The sequence below is a fragment of the Amblyraja radiata genome, chromosome 24 (genome assembly GCF_010909765.2).
Source record: "Amblyraja radiata isolate CabotCenter1 chromosome 24, sAmbRad1.1.pri, whole genome shotgun sequence".
Taxonomy (NCBI): domain Eukaryota; kingdom Metazoa; phylum Chordata; class Chondrichthyes; order Rajiformes; family Rajidae; genus Amblyraja; species Amblyraja radiata.
This window is the reverse complement of record NC_045979.1, coordinates 25,436,534-25,458,851: the sequence shown is the minus strand read 5'-3', so window position 1 is coordinate 25,458,851 and position 22,318 is coordinate 25,436,534. Positions and strand designations below refer to the sequence as shown.

The 22,318-nt window shown below is 42.8% G+C and overlaps 1 protein-coding gene across 2 annotated transcripts in view; it reads left to right on the top strand.

Moving 5' to 3' along the window:
* Positions 1 to 22,167, top strand: part of sycp3 (synaptonemal complex protein 3) — a 63,141-nt gene extending 40,974 nt beyond the window's left edge. Inside the window, exons 7-9 of one of the 2 annotated variants that reach the window (XM_033042675.1) lie at positions 2,756 to 2,854; positions 20,323 to 20,427; positions 21,907 to 22,167. In XM_033042675.1, the coding sequence (XP_032898566.1) occupies positions 2,756 to 2,854; positions 20,323 to 20,427; positions 21,907 to 21,960 (258 nt within the window). In that variant the 3' untranslated portion in view covers positions 21,961 to 22,167. The remainder of the gene's footprint in view (positions 1 to 2,755; positions 2,855 to 20,322; positions 20,428 to 21,906) is intronic. The other variant, XM_033042676.1, reaches the window with a different exon arrangement.
* The last annotated feature ends 151 nt before the right edge of the window (positions 22,168 to 22,318 follow it).

The window sequence follows — 22,318 nt, the reverse complement described above, 5'->3', positions numbered from 1 at the left end:
CAGTGAGGGGGTCCTTGTGAGTGAGCAAAGGTGAGGGGTTTCCTGTGAGTGAGCAGTGGGGTTCCCTGTGAGTGTGAGCAAAGGTAATGGGGGGGTCCCTTTGAGTGTGAGCAGTGAGGGATTCCCTGTGAGTGTGAGTGGCGAAGACCCATCGAGAAATTAAGGGTAAACAGGCAAGAAAATTGTGTCATTTCAAGGTACAATTATCAAAAAAATCTGCATAAAGGGGGCACTGCCCCCTTTTACCCCCGCCAGGGGCATTGCCACTTGGAATCCTACATCTCCATCTCTTTTTTTCAGTTTTTTCCTGTCTCATGCCTGAACCCATCAAAACTTCTCAATCTTCAAAGCAACAGAGGCATTGATGAGCTCTCTTTGTGATTGCTTCGTTAGATAGAGCTCTTAAAGATAGCGGAGTCAGGGGATATGAGGAGAAGGCAGGAACGGGGTACTGAGTGTGGATGATCAGCCATGATCACAGTAAATGGCGATGCTGGCTTGAAGGTCTGAATGGCCTACCCCTGCACCTATTGTCTAATGTCTAATATGCAGAGGTCAGGACAGATCTTCAGAGATATGCATACCCAGAAACTTGAAGCTGGTGACTTTCTTAAACCATCATTAAACCCTTCTTCAGACTGATGGGGGTGTTTTGATGAAGCCAGGTTCATGGATCCCCAATTTTCTGAAGTCAACAATCATCTTTTGGTCTTGCTGACTATGCAAGCAAGATTGTTGTTTTGGCACCATTTGTGATGTTTGGTGGACTGTGTGCGGTGTGAGGACCGTTGCTCCTCCCGTGAAGCAGGTGGCGCTGCACAGGACAAATGGAGATGTTTTGTATATAGTTTCTCCTGTCTAGACAGTGTGTGTGTGTGCAGCCATTTTTGAGTTGTCTTGCTGCCAGCATTGAGTAAAGCATTAAAGACTTCTCTTGTAAATTGAAGACTCAAGTTTTGTGCAGACCTAGAAAACGAACATGAATGTGGTGTCAGAAGTGGGATACTTCGGCTGCGTCCAAAGACCTAGATACGAGCCTATTTTTTTAATAATATATATTTTTTCAACCAATCTCGCAAAGCATTTCATCACCACGGACATTAGTGCCAGTCTTCTGGGGCACCGGTATTATTGCTGTTCACTTAAAGCAGGTGGGAACCTTTAAGAACAATGGACAATAGTGGGAGGGGGGGGGAGGGAACAAAGAACAATGGGGACCCGGCATGGGGGAACTGTTGGGGGGAGGGGGGGAACAAAAGGGGAGCCAGCGTGCTTTGGAACTTTGTCAGCGCTGAAGGTGGCTGCTATTTGTATACATTGTGTATGCAAGCAAAGAATTTCACTGTGCCTAGTCACATGTGACAATAAAGTATTCCCATTCCTATTCCTATTTTAGTAATGAGAGATTGAAGATATCGCCAAAAACTTCAGCCAGCTGGTCCACACAGTTTTGAAGAACACGGCCAGATACACCATTGGGGCCGGATGATTTCAGAAGGCTCACCCTCATGAAGGTTCTTCTGATTCGGTCTCAGAGACTGAGATTACTGTATTGCAGGGACATATAGCTCCCTGCGACACCGTGAAAATGTACATTGATGTTCTCTCTTTCAAAGTGAGCGTAGGAAACAACAAGCTTGTCTGGGAGTGATGCCTTACTGTTGCAAGAGCTACCACTTGGTTTTGCCTTGTAAGTAGTGATGGTTTGCCACATCTGCCAAACGTCCGTCTCATCCACCATTCTGGACCAAAATTGTCTGTTTTTCTGATGGCCGTATCAAGGTTGCATGATCCTGGACTTCATATATGATTCTCTAACACCTTACTTGAATACCCAAGATCTGGTCCTCAGTCGATTACAGACATTCTGGTTCATCCAAGGCTTTTGAATAGGAAATACTCAGATGGTCTTGGTAGGAGCACACTCCTCCACACATTTCATTATTAAGTCAGTAACAACCAAGGCATATTTGTTTAGGTCCGTTGTTCAATCTTTGAACATCTCAATCTACTGATGCGAAGCAGTCATGGAGTTGTTCCTTTGCCTTTCCTGATGAGCTCCTCTACTTTGGAGTTGAGGTCTTCGGTTGTTGCCTTTCCAGAGGAGGGAGCCCAGCCAGGTGGTATGTTCTTTCATAGTGGAACACTAGGCATCTTTGGTGATGGAGTAATAATAATGGTCGAGGGTATTTGATCCTCTGATATTGCAGGTCCCATGCTCATGGTAGTTTTACTTCTTCAAACTGGCCTTGTTGAAGTCCCCTGTGATTATAGGAAAAGCTGTGGGTCACACCTTTTGGGTTTTTTTTTACTATGGTGTGCAGCTCCTCCAATGCCAGCTGAATGTCTGCCTGGGGCAGGATGTAGACCACAGTCGTGATGATGGTGGTGAATTATAATTATTAATTTGTAAGAAATCACAGCTTGATCACTGAAATAGTTTAATATGCAGGGGGGGGGGTGAGGGGGTGCATCCAATGATTGTGGTAGCTTTAGTAGACTAAAGTTCAATGCATGAGAAGTATTTTAACTTTAAGGAGTAAGACTTGATTTAGGTCTAGAGGAGAGTGAGTATTTACCCAGAGACCTGCATAACAGGGTTGAGGAGTCACCACAGGGATCTTCAAGGCTGGTAAAGCACTGGGTTTGCTGCAGTGCTTGAACTAATGTTAACAAGATCCCAGGGATTATGCTGCTTGAAATGTGAGGAGAACAGTCAAAGGGATATAAACTTCTTGAATTATTTCTTCTGCAGAACCTATTCAGGCAGCAACAGAAGCTTTTTCAACAAATGAGAGTGGTCCAGGGGCAAAGGCTGAAGAGCATCAAGCAGTTGTTTGACCAGTTTCTGAAGGTAAATCTTGAAGAGGGCTGGTTACAGAGAGATGATTGATAGAAAAGTAATTCTTTTTTTTAAATGATAAATTAAAATTAAAGCCAGTCCAAAATAGTATTTATTGGAAGTGTTCATTCTTTTGCTTGTCTGTTTCTCATCTAACCCCGCTGCTGCTTGGTCACTTTGATTAGTACCATATTTGAAGTTACAACTGATGACACAAAATGCTGGAGTAACTCAGCGGAACAGGCAGCATCTCTGGAGAGAAGGAATGGATGATGTTTCGGGTCGAGACCATTCTTCAGATTGATGTCAGGGGAGAGGGAGATACGTAGATAAGGAAGTGTAAGATGTGTAAATATGACAAAGGTAATGGTGATCAAGGAAAATGTAGAAAAGATAATTGTTAGCGGGGAGAAGATAACAACGTCAAAGCAGATAAAATGTAGTCAGGGACAGTAAGACTGGTCAGAGAACTGAGATGGGGAAGGGATGGAGAAAGAGGAAAAACAAGGGTTACTTGAAGTTAGAGAAGTCAATGTTCATACCGCTGGTGTGTAAGCTGCCAAAAACGAAATATGAGGTGCTGTTCCTCCAATTTGCGTTGGGCCTCACTCTGACAATGGAGGATGCCCAGGACATAAAGGTCAGTGTGAGAATAGGAGGAGGAGTTAAAGTGTTTTGCAACCGGGAGATCAGGTAGGTTAAGGAGGACTGAGTGGGAGGTGGTCTGTGAAGCAATCGCTGAGCCTGCGCTCGGTTTCGCCGATTTACAGTTCACACCTGGAACAGCGGATACAGTGGATGAGGTTGGAGGAGGTGCAAGTGAACCTCTGTCTCATCTGAAAAGACTGTCGGGGTCCTTGGACGGAGTTGAGGTGGGAGGTATTGGGAGGTATACAGTGCCCTCCATAATGTTTGGGACAAAGATCCATCATTTATTTATTTGTATCTGTACACCACAATTTGAGATTTGTAATAGAAAAAAATCACATGTGGTTAAAGTGCACATTGTCAGTGTCAGTGTTTATACATAGACCTTCCATTTCAGGGCACCATAATGTTTTGGACACAGCAATGTCATGTGAATGAAAGTAGTCTTGTTTAGTATTTTGTTGCATATGCTTTGCATGTACTGACTGCTTGAAGTCTGCGCTTCATGGACATCACCAGTTGCTGGGTGGCTTCTCTGGTGATGCTCTGCCAGGCCTGTATTGCAGCCATCTTTAGCTTATGCTTGTTTTGGGGGTTAATCCCCTTCAGTTTTCTCTTCAGGATATAAAAGGCATGCTCAATTGGGTACAGATTGGGTGATTGACTTGATCATTGACCAATCAAGAATTTACCATTTTTTAGCTTTGAAAAACTCCATTGTTGCATTAGCAGTATGTTCGGGATCATTCTCTTGCTGTAGAATGAACTGCCGCCCAATGAGTTTTGAGGCATTTGTTTCAACTTGAGCAGATAGGATGTGTCTATACACTTCAGAATTCATTATGCTACTACCATCAACTGTCGTATCATCAATGAAGATAAATGAACCAGTACCTTCAGCAGCCATAGATGCCCAGCCCATAACACCCCCACCACCGTGTTTCACAGGTGAGGTGGTATGCTTTGGATCTTGGGCAGTTCCTTCTCTCCCCCATACTTTGCTTTTGCCATCACTCTGATATAAGTTAATCTGTCCACAAACCTTTTTCCAGAACTGCAGTTGCTCTTTTAAGTACTTCTTGGAAAACTGTAACCTCACCAACTTATTTTTGCAGCTAACCAATGGTTTGCATCTTGCAGTGTAGCCTCAGTATTTCTGTTCATGAAGTCTTCTGCGGACAGTGGTCATTGACAAATCCACACCTGACTCCTGAAGAGTGTTTCTGATCTGTCGGACAGGTGTTTGGGTATTTTTCTTTATTATAGAGAGAATTCTTCTGTCATAAGCTATGGAGGTCTCCCTTGGCCTGCCAGTCCCTTTGCAATTAGTAAGCTCACCAGTGCTCTCTTTCTTCTTAATGATGTTCCAAACAGTTTATTTTGGTAAGCCTAAGGTTTGGCTGATGTCTCTAACAGTTTTATTCTTGTTTCTCAGTCTCATAATGGCTTCTTTGACTTTCATTGGCACAACTTTGATCCCCATGTTGATAAACAGCAATAAAAGTTTCCAAAGGTGATGGAAAGACTGGAGGAAAGGCTAGGTCAGGGGTGGGGAACCTGCGGCCGTCTAGGACAATAAGTGCGGCCGTTTGAATGAATCCAAATTTTGTGAAACAAATCCTTTTATTTGTATTACTATGTTTTTGTTCGTCTTTTATTGTATTTATTTTAATCTTAAAATGAACGTATTTAAAATACCAAAGACTAAAAGATTCAACAAAATAAACCTCCCCGACTGACGGCCACAATTAAAACATTAGTAAGTCATGAGGCCTATTTTAACACCTGTTATGCTCATGATTTAGTTCTAATGCGACTCTAGAATGTACGTTAACCTCCGGGCCTGGCTGGTGCCACCACCACCTGAGGCTGGTTGACGAGAGGGAAAATGTCAGGGAGAGTCCGCTGGCGCGAAATTAGGCGCGAAAGGTTGCATTGCAGAAATTAAAAGATGAAAAGCAAAGGCAAAGGCAGTTATTTCAAGGAGCGGTAATGCTACTGAAGCGACTTATAAAGGAGCTTATATACTCGGGGGGAAAAGGGAAGCCATTTAGCGATGTAGAAATCGTAAAAGAATGCATTGTCGAAGTTGTAAGATGCTTAGACCCCGATAAGGTTTCAAAGTATAAACAACTGCCTCTTTCAAGGAGAACTATAACTGATCAGCAGCATGAATTAGCCCTCAACGTAACAGAACAACTTCACGCAATACTCCAAAAGAAAAAAATATATTATTCAATCACTTTGGATGAATCAACTGATACTACTGAATCGGCGCAGGTTTCATTCGGGCCATAACAGTTAATTTTCTTTGCTACGAAGAGTTACTCGCTTTGGGCACTCTTACGGGTAGAACACGAGGAAGTTCTTCAACAACTTTCCAGATAAATGTCGTGAAGTTAGACTGGATTTGGTTAATTTAGTGAGTGTATGTACAGACGGTGCACCTTCAATGACAGGAAAACGTGAAAGGTTTATTGCACAGATAAAAAAGGTATTATCAGATCCAGATGCTCTAATTTCTTTTCATTTTATCTTACATCAGCAAAATCTCTGCTAAATCTACTATTTTAAGAGACACTTTGCAACAAGTTATAAGTATTGTTAACTATATTCGTGCAAATGCAACACAGCATCGTCAGTTTCGTAATATGCTAAAGTTGGATGATGAGGCATTCAGTGTGGATTTGCCGCATCATTCTAAAGTGTGTTGACTATCGCAGGGACAGGTGTTAGCAAAATGTTTAACTTCGCGAGAACAGATAGTTAAATTTCATGAAGAACAGAATCAGCAATGTGAATTATTGAAAGAAGATCTCGAAAGAAATACTGCATTTCTGTGTGATATGATGTCAAAGCAAAATGACTTGAATGTTTCTTTGCAAGGTAAAACTAAGTCTATATATGACATGGCAAGAAATCCAAGCATTTCTAAAAAAAAACTATATTTTTTCAAAACTTTTCTTCTTCATAATGAAATTTCGGATGAACATTTTCCCCAGTTAGCGAAGGTCATTGATGAACAGGAGGATTCATGCGAATCATTTGAAGAATACGCAGCTGTTATAGACTTATTAATTAAAGAATACAATGAAAGGTTCACTGACTTTGAAAATCATGACATCACACTCAAATTAGCATTTCAACCTCACCAAGTTGATGTATCCAAGGCTCCTAAAGAACTACAGATGGAATTGATTGAGCTCTCAGAAGATGACATTTTAAAGTCCTTATTTGACAGAAAGAAAGATCAGATTGAAATATGGAAAAATGCAATAGAATACCCACATCTTCGGCAACATGCATGAAAAATGCTTTCTTGCTTTTCAACCATTAAATGCTGCAAATCTACATTCTCCTACCTAACCCAAATCAAGACGCCCTTAAGGTCACAAATGACGGATACCCATCTAGAAGATCAGCTGAAACTGCGTACCTCCATGTTGCAATCAAATATTCAAATGCTTTCCCACAAAAAGCAGTCACAACAAAGTCATTGATAGGTTAGTTAACTTTAGAATTAACAAAATGTTTTCATTTTCTTGAAGTTAGTACATAGTAGATTTTTACAAAATAATGTACATTTTGAAGTATATCTAATTGAAGTTTCTTGGATGCGGCCTTATTAGATTACAGCTAACTTAATGCGGCATTCCAACATGGAAAAGGTTCCCCACCCCTGGACTAGGTGTTGAGAGCTCTCTTATATCGGCATTAAGGAGGCAATTAAACACACCTGAGCAATTACAAAAACCTGTGAAGCCATGTGTCCCAAACATTGTGGTGCCCTGAAATTGGGGACTTTATAAACACAGCTGTAATTTCTACATGGTGAAACAAAATGTATAAAAATGGCTTTTTATAAAATCTGACAATGTGCGCTTTAACCACTTGTGATCTTTTCTATTACAAATCTCAAATTATGGCGTACAGAGGCAAAAAAGTAAATGATGGGTCTTTGTTTCAAACATTATGGAGGACGCTGTAGGTGTCCCTATAGAGTAGAAGAGTCTGTAAGACAAAGCAACAGGATGTCCTATTAAAATATATAGCATGATACATATTAATAAAGGGAAGCTGGAAGGAATCACGTGATGGCAAGAACTAGATGTAGGCATGACTACAGGAACAAAAACAGTACTATGCAGGATATAAAATATTTAAGGAAGTTAATATGGAATATGGAAGTTGCACTGGGCAAGTTTCTCCTCGATGCTCTGGTTTCCTCCCTCAAACCAAAGGTGCTGGTGTGTTAAATGGCTACTGTAAATCACCCCCAGTTTAGGTAGTCGGAAAATTAGGGCTGAGTTCCTGGGTATCTGGTCATTGTTTTGGGGGACTTTAACAAAGCTAACCTCAGCCGTGATCTTCCAAAGTACAGACTTCAGGTTACCTACCCCACCAGATGGGAGAGAACACTTGACCACTGTTACACGTCAATTAAGAACGCATATCGCTCTGTTCCCCGGGCGGGTCTGGGTTTCTCTGATCATTGTCTAGTTCATCTTATTCCGACCTACAGGCAGAAACTAAAATCTGCTAAGCCTGTGGTCAGCACAACGAAAAGTCTCCACTATTGTCCCTCTACCCAAAAAGACAAGGATTACTGGTCTTAATGACTACAGGCCTGTTGCATTGACCTCTCTAGTCATGAAGACCCTTGAAAGGCTTGTTCTGGCCAAGCTGAAAAATATCACGAACCCCCTGCTGGACCCTCTTCAGTTTGCATATCGAGCCAATATTGGCGAGATCTATTGGCCCAGTCATCCTGGGCCTGCACTTCATCCTCCAGCACCTAGACCACCTATGCGAGGATTTTGTTTGTTGATTTTAGCTCTGCATTCAACAACATTGTGCCAGAGCTACTATACTCCAAACATTCCCAGTTGACTGTTCCTGTACCCCTCTGTCGGTGGATCACCAGCTTCCTGACAGACAGGAAGCAGCATGTGAGGCTAGGAAAGCACATCTCGGACTCGCAAGCCCTCAGCATAGGAGCACCGCAAGGCTGCGTACTCTCCCCTCTCCTCCTCTCTCTACACCAATAACTGCACCTCCACTGACATCTCTGTCAAGCTTCCTAAGTTTGCAGACGACATAACCCTGATTGGACTGATCCAGGATGGGCAGGAATCTGCCTACAGACAGGAAGTGACATAGCTGGCGTTGTGGTGCCATCGCAACAACATGGAGCTCAATGCTCTTAAAACTGTGGAATTGATAGTAGACTTTAGGAGAGCTCCCCCTCCCCTCACCCCACTCACCATCAACAACACCACAGTCACATCTGTGGAGTCTTCTAAGTTCCTGAGAACCATCATCTCCAAGGACCTTAAGTTGGGGGGGGGGGGGGGGGGGGCTACCATCGACTCCAGTCATAAAGGCACAACAGAGGATGTAGTTCCTGCGGCAGCTGAGGAAGCACAATCTGCCATAGGCAATGATGGTACAATTCTATACGGCCACCGTAGAGTCTGTCCTCACCTTCTCCATCATGGTCTGATTTGGCTCAGCCACCAATTATGACATCCGGAGGCTGCAGTGAATCATCCAATCAGCTGAGAAGGTTATTGGCTGCACCCTTCCCTCCATTGATGAACTGTGCACTGCAAGGGCCAGGAAGCGAACGGGTAAGATCATCTCTGACCCCTCTCAACCTGTCCACAAACTCTTTGAATCACTTCCCTCTTGAAGGCGACTCCGGACTGTCAAAGCTGCCTCAGCCAGACATAAAATCAGCTTTTTTTCCACGAATAGTAGCGCTACTGAATAACCAAAAATCTGTAGCCTCCTTTTGCTCTGGTATTTTATTTAATTCACATGTTAATCAATGATGTTTTATTATTAATGTTTTATGTGTCATTCCTAACTGTCACTGTATGTCATGTTGTCACTTGAGGGCCGAGCACCAAGGAAAATTCCTTGTATGTGAATACTTGGCCATTAAACTTATTCATTCATTCAATATTGGAAGGGATATAGAGGGAAAAATGTGGGGGGAAAATTGGGAAGTAAGCAGAAAGCAAAGGATAGTAGGACCTCTCCGATCGTAATCTCAGGATTACTCCCTGTACCACGTGCTGGTCAGGATAGAAATGGGACAGTGTCAAGAGTTATGGGTTGCAAGGGAAAGATAGATCAGCCATGATTGAATGGCGGAGTAGACTCGAAGGGCCAAATGGCCTACTTCTGCTCCTATGACATGAACAGGAAGATGGCTAAAAAGCTGGTGCAAGAGGGTGAGCTTTAGGTTCTTGGATCAATAGAGACAAAACACGGCTGGAGAAATACAGTCGGTTGAGTAATATCTGTGAATGGAAGGGAATGACTTGAAGGGAATGCTTTGGGTTGAAACGTCGACCAGGTTCTTGGATCATTGGGATTATTTCTGTGATAGGTGGGACCTGTACAAGAAAGACAGATTACACCTGAGGTGGAAGGGAGTCAATGTTTTTGCAATCAGACACAAGATACCTCATGTGATGGAATTTAGAGCAAAAAACAAACTGCTGAAGCAATTCAGTGGGCCAGGAAACACCTGTGGGGACAAAGTGATGATTGATGTTTCAGGTTGAAACTTTGCATCAGAACATCTCCATCCTTCCAGGGAGGTTTGCTGTTGCTACTGGAAAGGGTTTAGATGGAGAGAAAATAGTTGAGAATAAATTGACGTAAAAATTCATATGACAATAAACAATAATAGGCCTTTATGGCCAAACTAAGACTCTCACCTTTTTAACAGCTCTGAACTTGAAAGGGTACAAGATTACACCAGAAATAAAGAGGCAGTACAAAAGAGTGGCAAATCTTGTGTACTACATCAGTGTAATCTACTATTCTTATACTCTTATACTTAGTTATGATTGTACTTAGGTATAGTAAGATTTTTACTAAACTGTATGCAACAAAGGAATTTCACTGGACCTAGGTACATGCGACAAAGCACCTTTGCTCCATTGAGAGGTTGACAATAGTAATTCAATAGATGTACTTTTGATTTTCAAAATACTTTTCTTTTGGCACCTCCTAACAGAAACAGAAAGATGTCAGTGAATGCAGAGTCATGGAATACAATCACAATGGAAAATTCACAGTGGAAAAGCTAGATAAGAGTTATACAAAGATTAGTATGGACCATTGCTATTCATACTGATATTTAGACTTTGGAATCAAAAATACATTTTCTAAATTATCAAATGATAACTTGTGTCTCTGGTTGTATAATATTACCTCATTGCTGCACTGGGTGTGCACTGGGTGTGTGAGCCAAGAGTTATTTGTTCAAGTATGGAGTGGAACTTGAACCCACAATCTTCTGACTCAGATCAAGTATATTACCGACTGATCTATGGCTGACGCACAGCTTGAGCAGTCATGCCTGATAAAATGGCACTGCTCCAAGAACTGTTGATATTGTGAAAATAATAATACAAAGCTCCCCTCTGCACAGGAATGAAAGGAAACACTATAAATATTAGAAGTTCACAAATAGTCTAATACTCTGTACCACACAGAGAGCGGTGAATCTCTGGAATTCTCTGGCACAGAAGGTAGTTGAGGCCAGTTCATTAGCTATATTTAAGAGGGAGTTAGATGTGGCCCTTGTGGCTAAATGGATCAGGGGGTATGGAGAGAAGGCAGGTACACGATACTGAGTTGGATGATCAGCCATGATCATATTGAATGGCGGTGCAGGCTCGAAGGGCCGAATGGCCTACTCCTGCACCTATTTTCTATGTTCTATGTTTCTATGTATCACCTATTCTGAGTACAGTCTGCTCCATTTTTTGCTCTAAGCTCATATACTCTTAGATTGTCTTCCTTTCTCCACTCTAAGATTGTGCGTTTGTTGATTGGTTGCTCCTTGCTGTGTCTGATTTAAGATTGTCAGTCTTATTGTTTACCCCATTTTGTACTTGCTGCATGCAGTGTCCACTCAAAGATAGTCCATTCTATGATCATCCACATTAAGATTGCCTTGCTTTGCCCACTCCATGCTTTGTCCACTCTAAGATTGTTAGCTCATGGTTTATCTCCTCTGTGATTGGTACTGCAATCAGAATGCCACTTTATGTTTGTACTAATGTTCACCCAGTTCCCTGAAGTCATCTGATATGTACATTCAGGACAATGATGACAGCATTTCACCTCTCAAGCAGCATGTGCATAGCTGTACTGCAACCAGCATTCCCTGACTGTTCCTTCATTGGCCTTGAACAGTAGGCTGAAACCAGCCACCAAGAGCTGGAATCATCAAGGTCATCTATACAAAGGGAAAATGAGCAGCTTTCCAGCAGCCAGATCATATTTGTGCTGGAGATGTTGTGACAAAGCACTAAGAAATCAAAACCCACCTGCAACGTTGTCAAATGGGAAAGGCATTAGGATATGTAACATTACTGAAAGGTGTTATGGTTTGACCCTATTGTAATGTATCCTAAATCACCAGTATTGGGAAATTGTGTTCTTAATTAGAGCAAATATATCTTAATAGTGCAGAAATAAATCTCACTGGTGTGGCAGATTCTGTCTTTGCTGCACGCTTCTATTCAGCACCTAGAGATATTGTTAATGACAATGATAGTATGTGAATTGGAGCTAAGCCTTTTAATGGCTGGAGAAGTGATTCTTTACCCAGATGAATTGCAGCCACACTGCTTCGGAATACATGATTACAAAATAGTGAGACATGCCATATCTGTCACAATCTGGCAATAATTGCACAAGATCCTTAAAGGGAAGTTAGAACATGGAAAATGGGTGTTGGAGTAGGCCATTCGTCCCTTCAAGCCAGCACCACCATTCAATATGATCATGGCTGATCATCCAAAATCAGTACCCCGTTCCAGCTTTTTCCCCATATCCCTTGATTCCCTCAGCCCAAAAAGCTAAATCTAACTCTCTTGAAAACATCAAGTGAATTGGCCTCCACAGCCTTATGTGGCAGAGAACTCCACAGATTCACAACTCTCTGGGTGAAAAAGTTTTTCCTCATCTCAGCCTACCACTTATTCTTAAGTTATGACCCCCCTGGTTCTGGACTTCCCCCCAACATCGGGAACATTTTTCCTGCATCTACCCTGTCCAATCCTCTAAGAATTTTATATGTTTCTATAAGATCCCCTCTCATCTGTCTAAATTCCAGCGAATGCAAGCCCAGTCGATCCATACTTTCATCATACGTAAGTCCCGCCATAACCTGGTGAACCTACGCTGCACTCCCTCAATAGCAATAATGTCCTTCCTCAAATTAGGAGACCAAAATTGCACACAATACTCCAGGTGTGGTCTCACCAGGGCCCTGTACAACTGCAGTAGGACATCCTTGCTCCTAAACTAAATCCTCTCACAATGAAGGCCAACATGCTATTAGCTTTCTTCACTGCCTGCTGTACCTGCATGCTTACTTTAATGCAGCCATTATAATTTCCCAGGTCTCGTTGCACCTCCCCTTCTCCTAATCTGACACTATTCAGATAATAATCTGCCTTCCTGTTTTGCCACCAAAGTGGATAACCTCACATTTATCCACATTATACTGCATCTGTCATGCTTCTGTCCACTCACCAAACCTATCCAAGTCACCCTGCAGCCTCATAGCATCCTCCTCGCAGCTCACACTGCCACCCAGCTTTGTGTCATCCATAAATTTAGAGATGTTACATTTAATTCTCTCGTCTAAATCGTTAATATATATTGTAAACAACTGGGGTCCCGGCACCGAGCCTTGCGGCATCCTACTAGTCACTGCCTGCCATTCTGAAAAGGACCTGTTAATTCCTACTCTTTGCTGCCAACCAATTCTCGATCCATGTCAATACCCTACCCCCAATACCATGTGCTATAATTTTGCACACTAATTTCTTGTGTAGGACCTTGCCAAAGGCTTTTTGAAAGTCCAGATACACCACATCCACTGGCTCTCCCTTATCCATTCTACTTGTTACATCCTCAAAAAATTCCAAAAGATTAGTCAAGCATGATTTCCCTTTCATAAATCCATGCTGACTTTGACCAATCCCTGCTTTCCAAATGCGCTGCTATAACATCTTTAATAATCAACTCCAGCATCTTCCCCACTACTGATGAAAGGCTAACTGGTCTATAATTCCCCGTTTTCTCTTCTTTTTTAAAAAGTGGGGTTAGATTGGCTACCTTCTAGTCCACAGGAACTGATCCAGAGTCGAGAGAACATTGGAAAACGGTCACCAATGCAGCCACGATTTCTAGAGCCACCTCCTTGAGTACTTTGGGATGCTGACCATCAGGCCCTGGGGATTTATCTGCCTTCAGTTCCAACAGTTTATCTAACATAATTTTCTGACTAATGTGGATTCCCTTTAGTTTCACCCTCCCACTAGATCCTCGGTCCCCTAATATTTCCGGGTATTGTTTGTGTCTTCCTTAGTGAAGACAGAACCAAAATAGCCGTTTAAGTGTTCTGCCATTTCCTTGTTTCCCATTATAAATTCACCTGTCTCTGACTGTAAGGGACCTACATTCGTCTTCACTAATCTTTTCCTCTTTACTTACCTAAAAAAAACGTTTACAGTCAGTTTTTATATTCACCCCTTTGTCCTCCTCTGTTGAGTTCTAAATTTCTCTCAGTCCTCTGGTTTGCAGCTTCTTCCGGCCAATTTATATGACTCTTCCTTGGATTTAACACTATCCTTGACTTCCCTTGTCAACTTGATTCAAGTTCAGGACCCGAGTCTCTGAATTAACCATGTCACTCTCCATCCTAATGCAGAATTCCACCATATTATGGTCACTGTTGCCCAAGGGGCCTTGCACAACAAGATTACTAACTAATCCTTCCTCATTACACAATACCCAGTCAAGGATGACCTGCCCTCTAGTCGGTTCCTCTATATATTGGTTTAAAAACCCATCCCATAGATTTCAGGAAATCCTCTTCCTCAGCACTGTTACCAATTTGGTTGATCAAATATATATGTAGATTAAAGTCACCCATGATAACCGCTACACGCATCCCTAATTTCCTGTTTGATGCTATCCCCAACCTCCCTACTGGTCTGTATACAACTCCAACAAGCGTTTTCTGCCCTTGGCTATTTCGCAGTTCTACCCATACCAATTCTACAGCATCCAAGCTAATGTCTCTCCTTGTATTGTATTAATCTCCTCTTTAACCAACAATGCCACCCCACCTTCCTTTCTGTCTATCCTTCCTGAATATAGAATACCCCTGCATGTTTAGCTCCTAGTCTTGGTCACCCTGGAGCCATGTCTCCTTAATTCCAACTATATGATATCCCTTAACTACGAACTGCGTAATTAATTCATCCACCTTATTTGAATGCTCCTCGCATTAAGGCTCAAAGCTTTAAGGTTAGTCTTTCTTCTCTCCCTTCTAGCTTTTGCTTCTGTCCTCCTATGGCCCTCTGTCTCCTTGCTTTGGGTCCCATCCCCCTGCCCTGTTAGTTTAAACGTGACCTTTCCTACATTCTTCCCTGTTAGCTGCACGGATACGCTTTCACCTTTTTGACTCCACCCCCACCCACCACCCTACTTTTTAGTTTAAACCCACCCGAAGTTGAATATAACCTCATGATCCCTATCCCTTGCCTATACTGCTCAAACAATATTTATCATGTCCAAAACTGAGGGAGAGACGTACATGAGAGGCATATCAATGAGAAATGTCATATGAATTGAGAGTGACAGGATATGTTGACAATGTACAAGAAGTATGAATCTATATTGAACAGATCCAATAGTTTGGAAGTGTCTGACTTGTAATACTTTACCTTGAGACTTCATCTGCTATACCCTATTATGTGCTCTGAAACGACCATTTCATGTAAGTGGGGGTAACTCAAATGGACAGGCAGCAGCTCTGGAGAGAAGGGATGGGTGACGTTTTGGGTCGAGACCTTTCTTCAGATTGACATCAGGGGGGAGGGAGATACATAGATAAGGAAGTGTGAAGGTGTGAAAACAGGGCAAAGAGAATGGAGATCAAGAAAGATGTGGAATAGATCATTGTTAGTTGGGTGAAGGTAAGGACAAATCAAGCAGATAAAATGTAGTCGGAGACAGTAAGACTGTTCTGAGAACTGGGAAGGGGGAGGGATGGAAAGAGGGAAAGCAAGGGTTAATTGAAGTCAGAGAAGTCAATGTTCATACCGCTGGGGTGCAAGCTTCCCAAGCATAATTAGAGGTGCTGTTCCTCCAATTTGCGCTGGGCCTCACTCTGACAATGGAGGTGGCTCAGGACAGAAAGATCAGTGTGGGAATGGGAGGGGGAGTTAAAGTGTTTAACAACCGGGAGATCAGGTAGGTATAGACGGACTGAGCGTAGATAGTCATGAAACAATCGCCGAGCCTGCATTTGGTCTCGCTGATATATAGGTGCATCTCCTGCGGTTGCAGGATAAAGTACCTGGGAAGGGGATGGTTTGGGTGGGAAGGGACAAGTTGACCAGGTAGTTGGGGAGGGAACACTCTCTGCGGAAAGGGCGGAAATGGGAAGATGTGGCTAGTGGTGGGATCCCGTTGGAGATGGCGAAAATGTTGGAGGATTATGTGCTGTATGCGTCAGCTGATGGGGTGGAAGGTGAGGACTAGGGGGACTGTCCCTGTTACGACTGGGAGGAGGGGGAGCAAGAGCTAGAGTCCCCCTAATTCATCATCCGCTCTTGTTCCTCCTCCCCCCAGTCGTAACAAGGACAGAGTACCCCTAGTCCTCACCTTCTCCCCGTTCAACTCGTTCCTTCCCACCCAAACCACCCCCTCCCCAGGTATTGTCCCTGTCCCTATGCCTCCCCCCTCAACTCCGTCCTAGGACCCTGACAGTCTTTTCAGGTGAAGCAGAAGTTCACTTGCACCTCCTCCAACCTCATCTACTGTATCCGCTATTCCAGGTGTGGACTCCTATATATTGGCTCGGCGATCGTTTCGCTGAACACCTCAGCTAAGTCCGCCTAAACCTACCAGATCTCCTGTTTGCCAAACATTTTTAACTCCCCCTCCCATTCCCACACTGACCTTTCTGTCCTGGGCCTCCTCCATTGTCAGAGTGTCCAGTGCAAGTTGGAGGAACAGTACCTCCTATTTTGCTTGGTTTTCGCAGCTTCATGGCCCTCAGGATCGGGGTCGCCACATGGTCGCTGGGTGACGCTTGTATTGTCGTGAGTTGCCTCTCAAGTGTCGTGACGTTTTTTCATGTCGCCACTGGATTTTGAAATGCTCAAAACCTTTCGGCGACAGTGGGCTTGACTTTGCCTGTCTTCTCATGTCGTAGGTTGTCGCCAGGATGACACCAGGTGACGTTGGTTGTCGCCGGATGATGACCTCGGTAATTTCCATTAGGGACAACCTACGTCATCCTACGTCAACCGGTGACAGTACCGGCGTCAAGAGAAGTCTTCAGTTGTCTTCATTTGTCACCGACAGGGTCATAGCTTGTCGCGGCTGGTATGTGCTTGATGCCAGGAAAAGGCTCAGTGCACAGTTGTGAAGCACAATTGATAGGGTCCACTACAACTATAATTTGTTACCATTTCACCGTGAAATGATCAGTAGATCAGTACCACCACGTAAAATCAAAATTAAATCATGCTGTGCTATAAAAATAGGCAATGTGCTATCCAATGTCTGGGCTACTGTTTACTCTCTCAATTTATTTTGGCAATATCTCCACACATCATCTGAACTGAGCAGTGTGTGCTCCACACATCATCAGCTCCATACACTGTCACCTTTGTAAAATGCTCTCTGCATTTTGTCACCATGAAATATCTCCTTTATTTCCAACGACAGTGAGTATTCAATTTATCCATGCTCCTTATGATCTTGTACAGCTCAATAAGGTCACACCTCAGCCTCCTATGCTCAAAAGAAGAAAGTCACAGTCTATCTAATTTCTCCCTATAACTCAAATCCACAAGTCCGTTAACATTCTGGTGAATCTCTTATGTACTTAATGATATCCTTTTCAACTTAATGATATCCTTTCTATAGATGAACGACAAGAACTGCTCGCAGTACGGTCTCGCAAACGACTTGTACAGTTGCATCCTTGGGGTGGGAGATTGCAACCTTCACGTGGTCCGCCCTGTTTTCGATTAATGCAATCAACCTGACGTGCACAATCAAATAAGATCAAATAGAACAAGTTGTCCTGCAACTTTAGGCTGTGCACGCCATACGCAAGAAGAAGCTGCATCCTTGTATCCCAACTTTCATTCTCAATACCTTTCCCGATGACAAACACATTCTTCACATGTGTCATAGGTTATGGGGAGAATGCAGGAGAATGGGGTTAGGAGGGTGAGATAGATCAGCCATGATTGAATGGTGGAGTAGACTTGATGGGCCGAATGGCCTAATCCTACAATCACATTAGACCTTATGACCTCACAGTCTACCTGACTCACCATTTTCAGGGAACCATACACCTTTATATTTACGAGGATACATATTTACGAGAATGTTGCCAGGACTAGACGGTGTGAGCTATTGGGAGAGGTTAAGTGGGCTGGGTCTCTATTCCATGGAGCATAGGAGGATGAGGGTAGATCTTATAGAGGTATACAAATTCATGAGAGGAATAGATTGGGTAGATGCACAGTCTTTTACCCAGAGTAGGTGAATCGAGGACCAGAGGTTCAATGTGAAGGGGAAAAGATTTAATAGGAATCTAAATGGTAACTTTTTCCACAGAGAGGGTGGTGGGTGTATGGAACAAGCTGCCAGAGGAGATAGTTGAGGCTGGGACTATCCAATCGTTTAAGAAACAGTTGGACAGTTTTGGAGGGTTATGGACCAAGCGCAGGCAAGTGGGACTAGGGTAGCTGGGACATTGTTGGTCGGTGTGGGCGAGTTGGGCCGAAGCGCCTGTTTCCACACTATCATTCTCTATGACTCTCTCTCTCTCCAACTATGACCTGTACTCCCATATATATGGTCTGCAACATTCTCCAGGGCTCTGCCAGTGCTGGACTACATTGTTCAGCACTAGTAGAGCAGGACTACATTGCCATCCAAATGTATAATTGGATGTGCAACTATCAGCTGGCTCACATTGATACCAATAAAATACCTTTGATACATTGGATTCCATGTGATCTAACCTTCAGACAAGCTTACCATGCAGACCTTGTCAAAGGCCTTGCTGACGTCCATAAATACATCTCCCACTGCCTTGGCCTGATCTATTTTCTTGGTGATCTCTATCAGATTCATAACATGATTTCCCACGCACAAAGCTATGCTGACCATTCATAATCAGTCTGTGCCTATCAAAATGCTGGTAGATCCTGCCTCTAAGAATCCCCTCCAACAACTCACCCACCACTGACGCTAGGCTCACCGGCCTGTGGTTCCCTGTCATGTCGTTACTGTCGTTCTTAAAAAAAAATAATACAATAGCTGCCCTCCAGTCTTCTGGAATTTTACTTGATGCTAATGATGATGCAAGTATCCCTGCAAGGGCCTCCACAATTTTCTCCTTAGCTTCCCACAAAGTCCGAGGAGGTACCTGCTCAGGCTCTGGGGATTTATGCACCTTAATGATCTTCTCCACAGTAAAAACAGTATTCATTTAATATTTCCCCATCTCTTGTGTTTCAACACAAAGACAGCAAAACCTATCATTAAGGGAAACTCTTCTTTCCATAACCCCCTTTTACTCGTAATATACCTGTCGAATCTCTTGGGATTTTCCTTTACTTTGCCTGCCAGTTCCATTTCATGTCCCCTTTTTACTCTCCTGATTATTTTCTTAAATGTACTCTACACTTCATATACTCGTGGAGGGATTTGCATGATCATAATTGCCCGAGTCAAATGTATCTCTCCTTGTTCCTGACCACTCAACATCTCTCGTTAACCAGGCTTCCCTAAGCTTACCAGCCTTGCCGTTCACTTTAACTGAGCGTCTGCCCTTGTAATATTGCTATCTTACTTTTGAAAGCCTCCCACTTGCCAGCTGTACTTTTACCTGAATACAGACTTGCCATATCAACCCTATCTGCAAGTTCCTGCCATGTGCTATCAAAATCAGTCTTGCCCCAGTTTATACCTTAACTTGTGGGCCAGTATTATCCTTCTCCATTACTACTTTAAAACAAATAGAATGATGGTGGTTGGTCCTAGAATGCTCATCCAGACACTTCTGTCACTTGCCTTACCTTGTTCGCTAAGACAATGTCCAGTGTTGTCCCCTCTCTAATAGGGTCCTCCATGTATTGATTAAGGAGGCTTTCTGTGTCACATTTAACAAACTCCACCCTGCCCAAGTTCCTTACACTTTGGATGATCCAGTCAATACAACGGAAGTTGAAGTTGAATTTGCTGAGTTTTGGGAGGCCTAGAATAACAGCGATCCCATCACTGTTATCATTCCCTTCCTATTTCTTTCTACCCATATAGCCTCACTGGACAATCCCACAAGAATAACCTATCTAAACACTGTAATTATGTCTTTCCCTAAACAGAAATATTTCTCTTTTTCTCCTTTCTTCTCTTACCTGCATCACCAGATTCTGGTAAGATCTGTACCCCACCATCTTGTTTTGCGTCACCTGTACCAGCCATTGTGTCCTCTCTGCTTTGCATGTTTGTGCACCTTCAGCATTACGCACCATGTGCTGGGCATGTCATCTCTTCCAGACACAGTCTGTTCTGTGTAGGATTAATTGCTCTGTGTCTAGCTTTGTGTGCTGCTTGTTCTGAGTCAACTGCTCCAGAACATCTGTTTCCTGCATTGTCTGTCCCCTGAATCATCTACTCCACTCTCAACGGCTCTCACATTATACTTTGCAAGTGTGTAGATGAAATTATAATGAATTTAATATTATTTCCAGAATTTAGAGGATTTGGAGAAGAGTCACACAGAGCAGCAGTCGGCTGTGCAGAGCGAGCTTCGCAAGGAGATGGCCCTTTTTCAGAAAAGGATTTTAATGGATACTGTAAGTAGTATAACATTCTTTGATGTCAAGATGCTTGTGGATTATTGAGTGCACTATTATATAGTGCACACCTGTCAATATTCGCATGAACAACAAATCTGGAGTGAAAGAGCGTAGGAGGCAGCCAGCAGGCTCATTCTGTGTAGCTCCTGGTGGATTAGCATGTCCAAATATACACTTCTCCGTTCCTTCCCGTTGCATCCAAGTTTTCCCCCTCCAGTTATTCATCCAATTCTGACCTAAAAGTTAGCAATGTGCCCTTTTCTATTATTGTCTTTGTAATGTCTACAGATTTCTAACTGATTTAAGCCATTCTTAATATGCGCCGTCGTAAGTAGCTCTGCTGCTGGTAATTTGAGAAGGCTATGCATATTATAGTGAGGCAATGAACCTCATAATATATGTGAACAATTCTTGCTGGCTGAAATTGGTGAGCAAAAGAATCAATCCTGAAATCAGAGCGAGTTGTCCTGAAAGAGTATTTGTCAGTTGGATATGAGCCTGGTTGGATGCAACAGATCTTCAGTTGCCCCAGATTATTAGATTTGATCCATGCCACTTATTCTGGTGTGGTCTCTACACAGCCAATGTTTATAAACAACTTTGACATTAACAAACATTTAGTAAAATTATTATTTTTTAAAGGTCTGAACAGAAACACAAAACCAATTCAGATCATTAAAATTAATCTAGAAAAAAGATAATAGCCCAGCTTCTTTCTTTCGGGATTGTTGTGTTTGAGCCAGATTTAAGGTCCAAGACTGAAAGGCAGATTTTTTAGCCAGAAAGCAAGATCTTATTCAGAAAACCAGTACGAGGCGACTTTGGACAAAGACTATGCCAGCCCAGAGCAATCCTACCTACCTCCACTACTTTTCCTTGTATTTTATTCTCTCACATTCCATCAATTTGCCCAAACTTCTCCCATTTATGTATATAGTAGGGGCATTTACATTAGCTAATTTATACACCTTCAGGATGTAGGCGGGAACCTATGTCGCAGGGAAAACATACAAACTCCATGCATCCATTTAAAATGCTGTAGCAACATCCAGTTTAGTTAGTTTAGAGATACAGCGCGGGAACAGGCCCTTCGGCCCACCGGGTGTGTGCAGACCAGTGATCCCTGCATATTAACATTATCCAACACACACTAGAGACAATTTTTACATTTACCAAGCCAATTAAGCTACAAACCTGTACGTCTTTGGAGTGTGGGTGGAAATCGAAGATCTTGGAGAAAGCCCACGCAGGTCACAGGGCGAACGTACAAACTCAGTACAGACAGCACCTGTAGTCGGGATCAAACCCGGGTCTCCGGCGCTGCATTCGCTGTAAGGCAGCAACTCTGCCGCTGTGCCAGCAGTTAATTTACTTGATAATGAATTAATCGTGCTCTATTTAAGATAAAATGTAGTTTAATAGCTTTTGGATGCAATTTAAAATCCATTGTAAAAAAATCTTTGCTCTAACATGCAGCAACAGCAGGAGATGGCCACTGTGCGGAAGTCTCTACAATCCATGCTAATGTGATCTCATCTGGTGAACACAAACCCTCAGAAACCATTCTATTAATACTTCTGTGATGTTGCAGCAACAAACTCAGTTTATCGTTATAATCTCAAAGTTCTGCTTGATTTTAAAGATGCCTTCAACTTATCATAGCAGTAAAGGTTTTGCTCTTTAAGTCTTGGCCATGATGTTGAAGTTGTTAACCAGAATTAAAAATGTTTTACTCTGTCTCATGGTTTGCACCTCTGTCCACATCCACCCTCCCTCCACATGCAGTGTTATTGTTCAGTCACATTAAAAGTGTTTCAGAGTTTGATCTTTTTGTCAGATTTGAAAAAATTAATTAAGGACTCAATTGAAATTTACAATTGAAAAATCC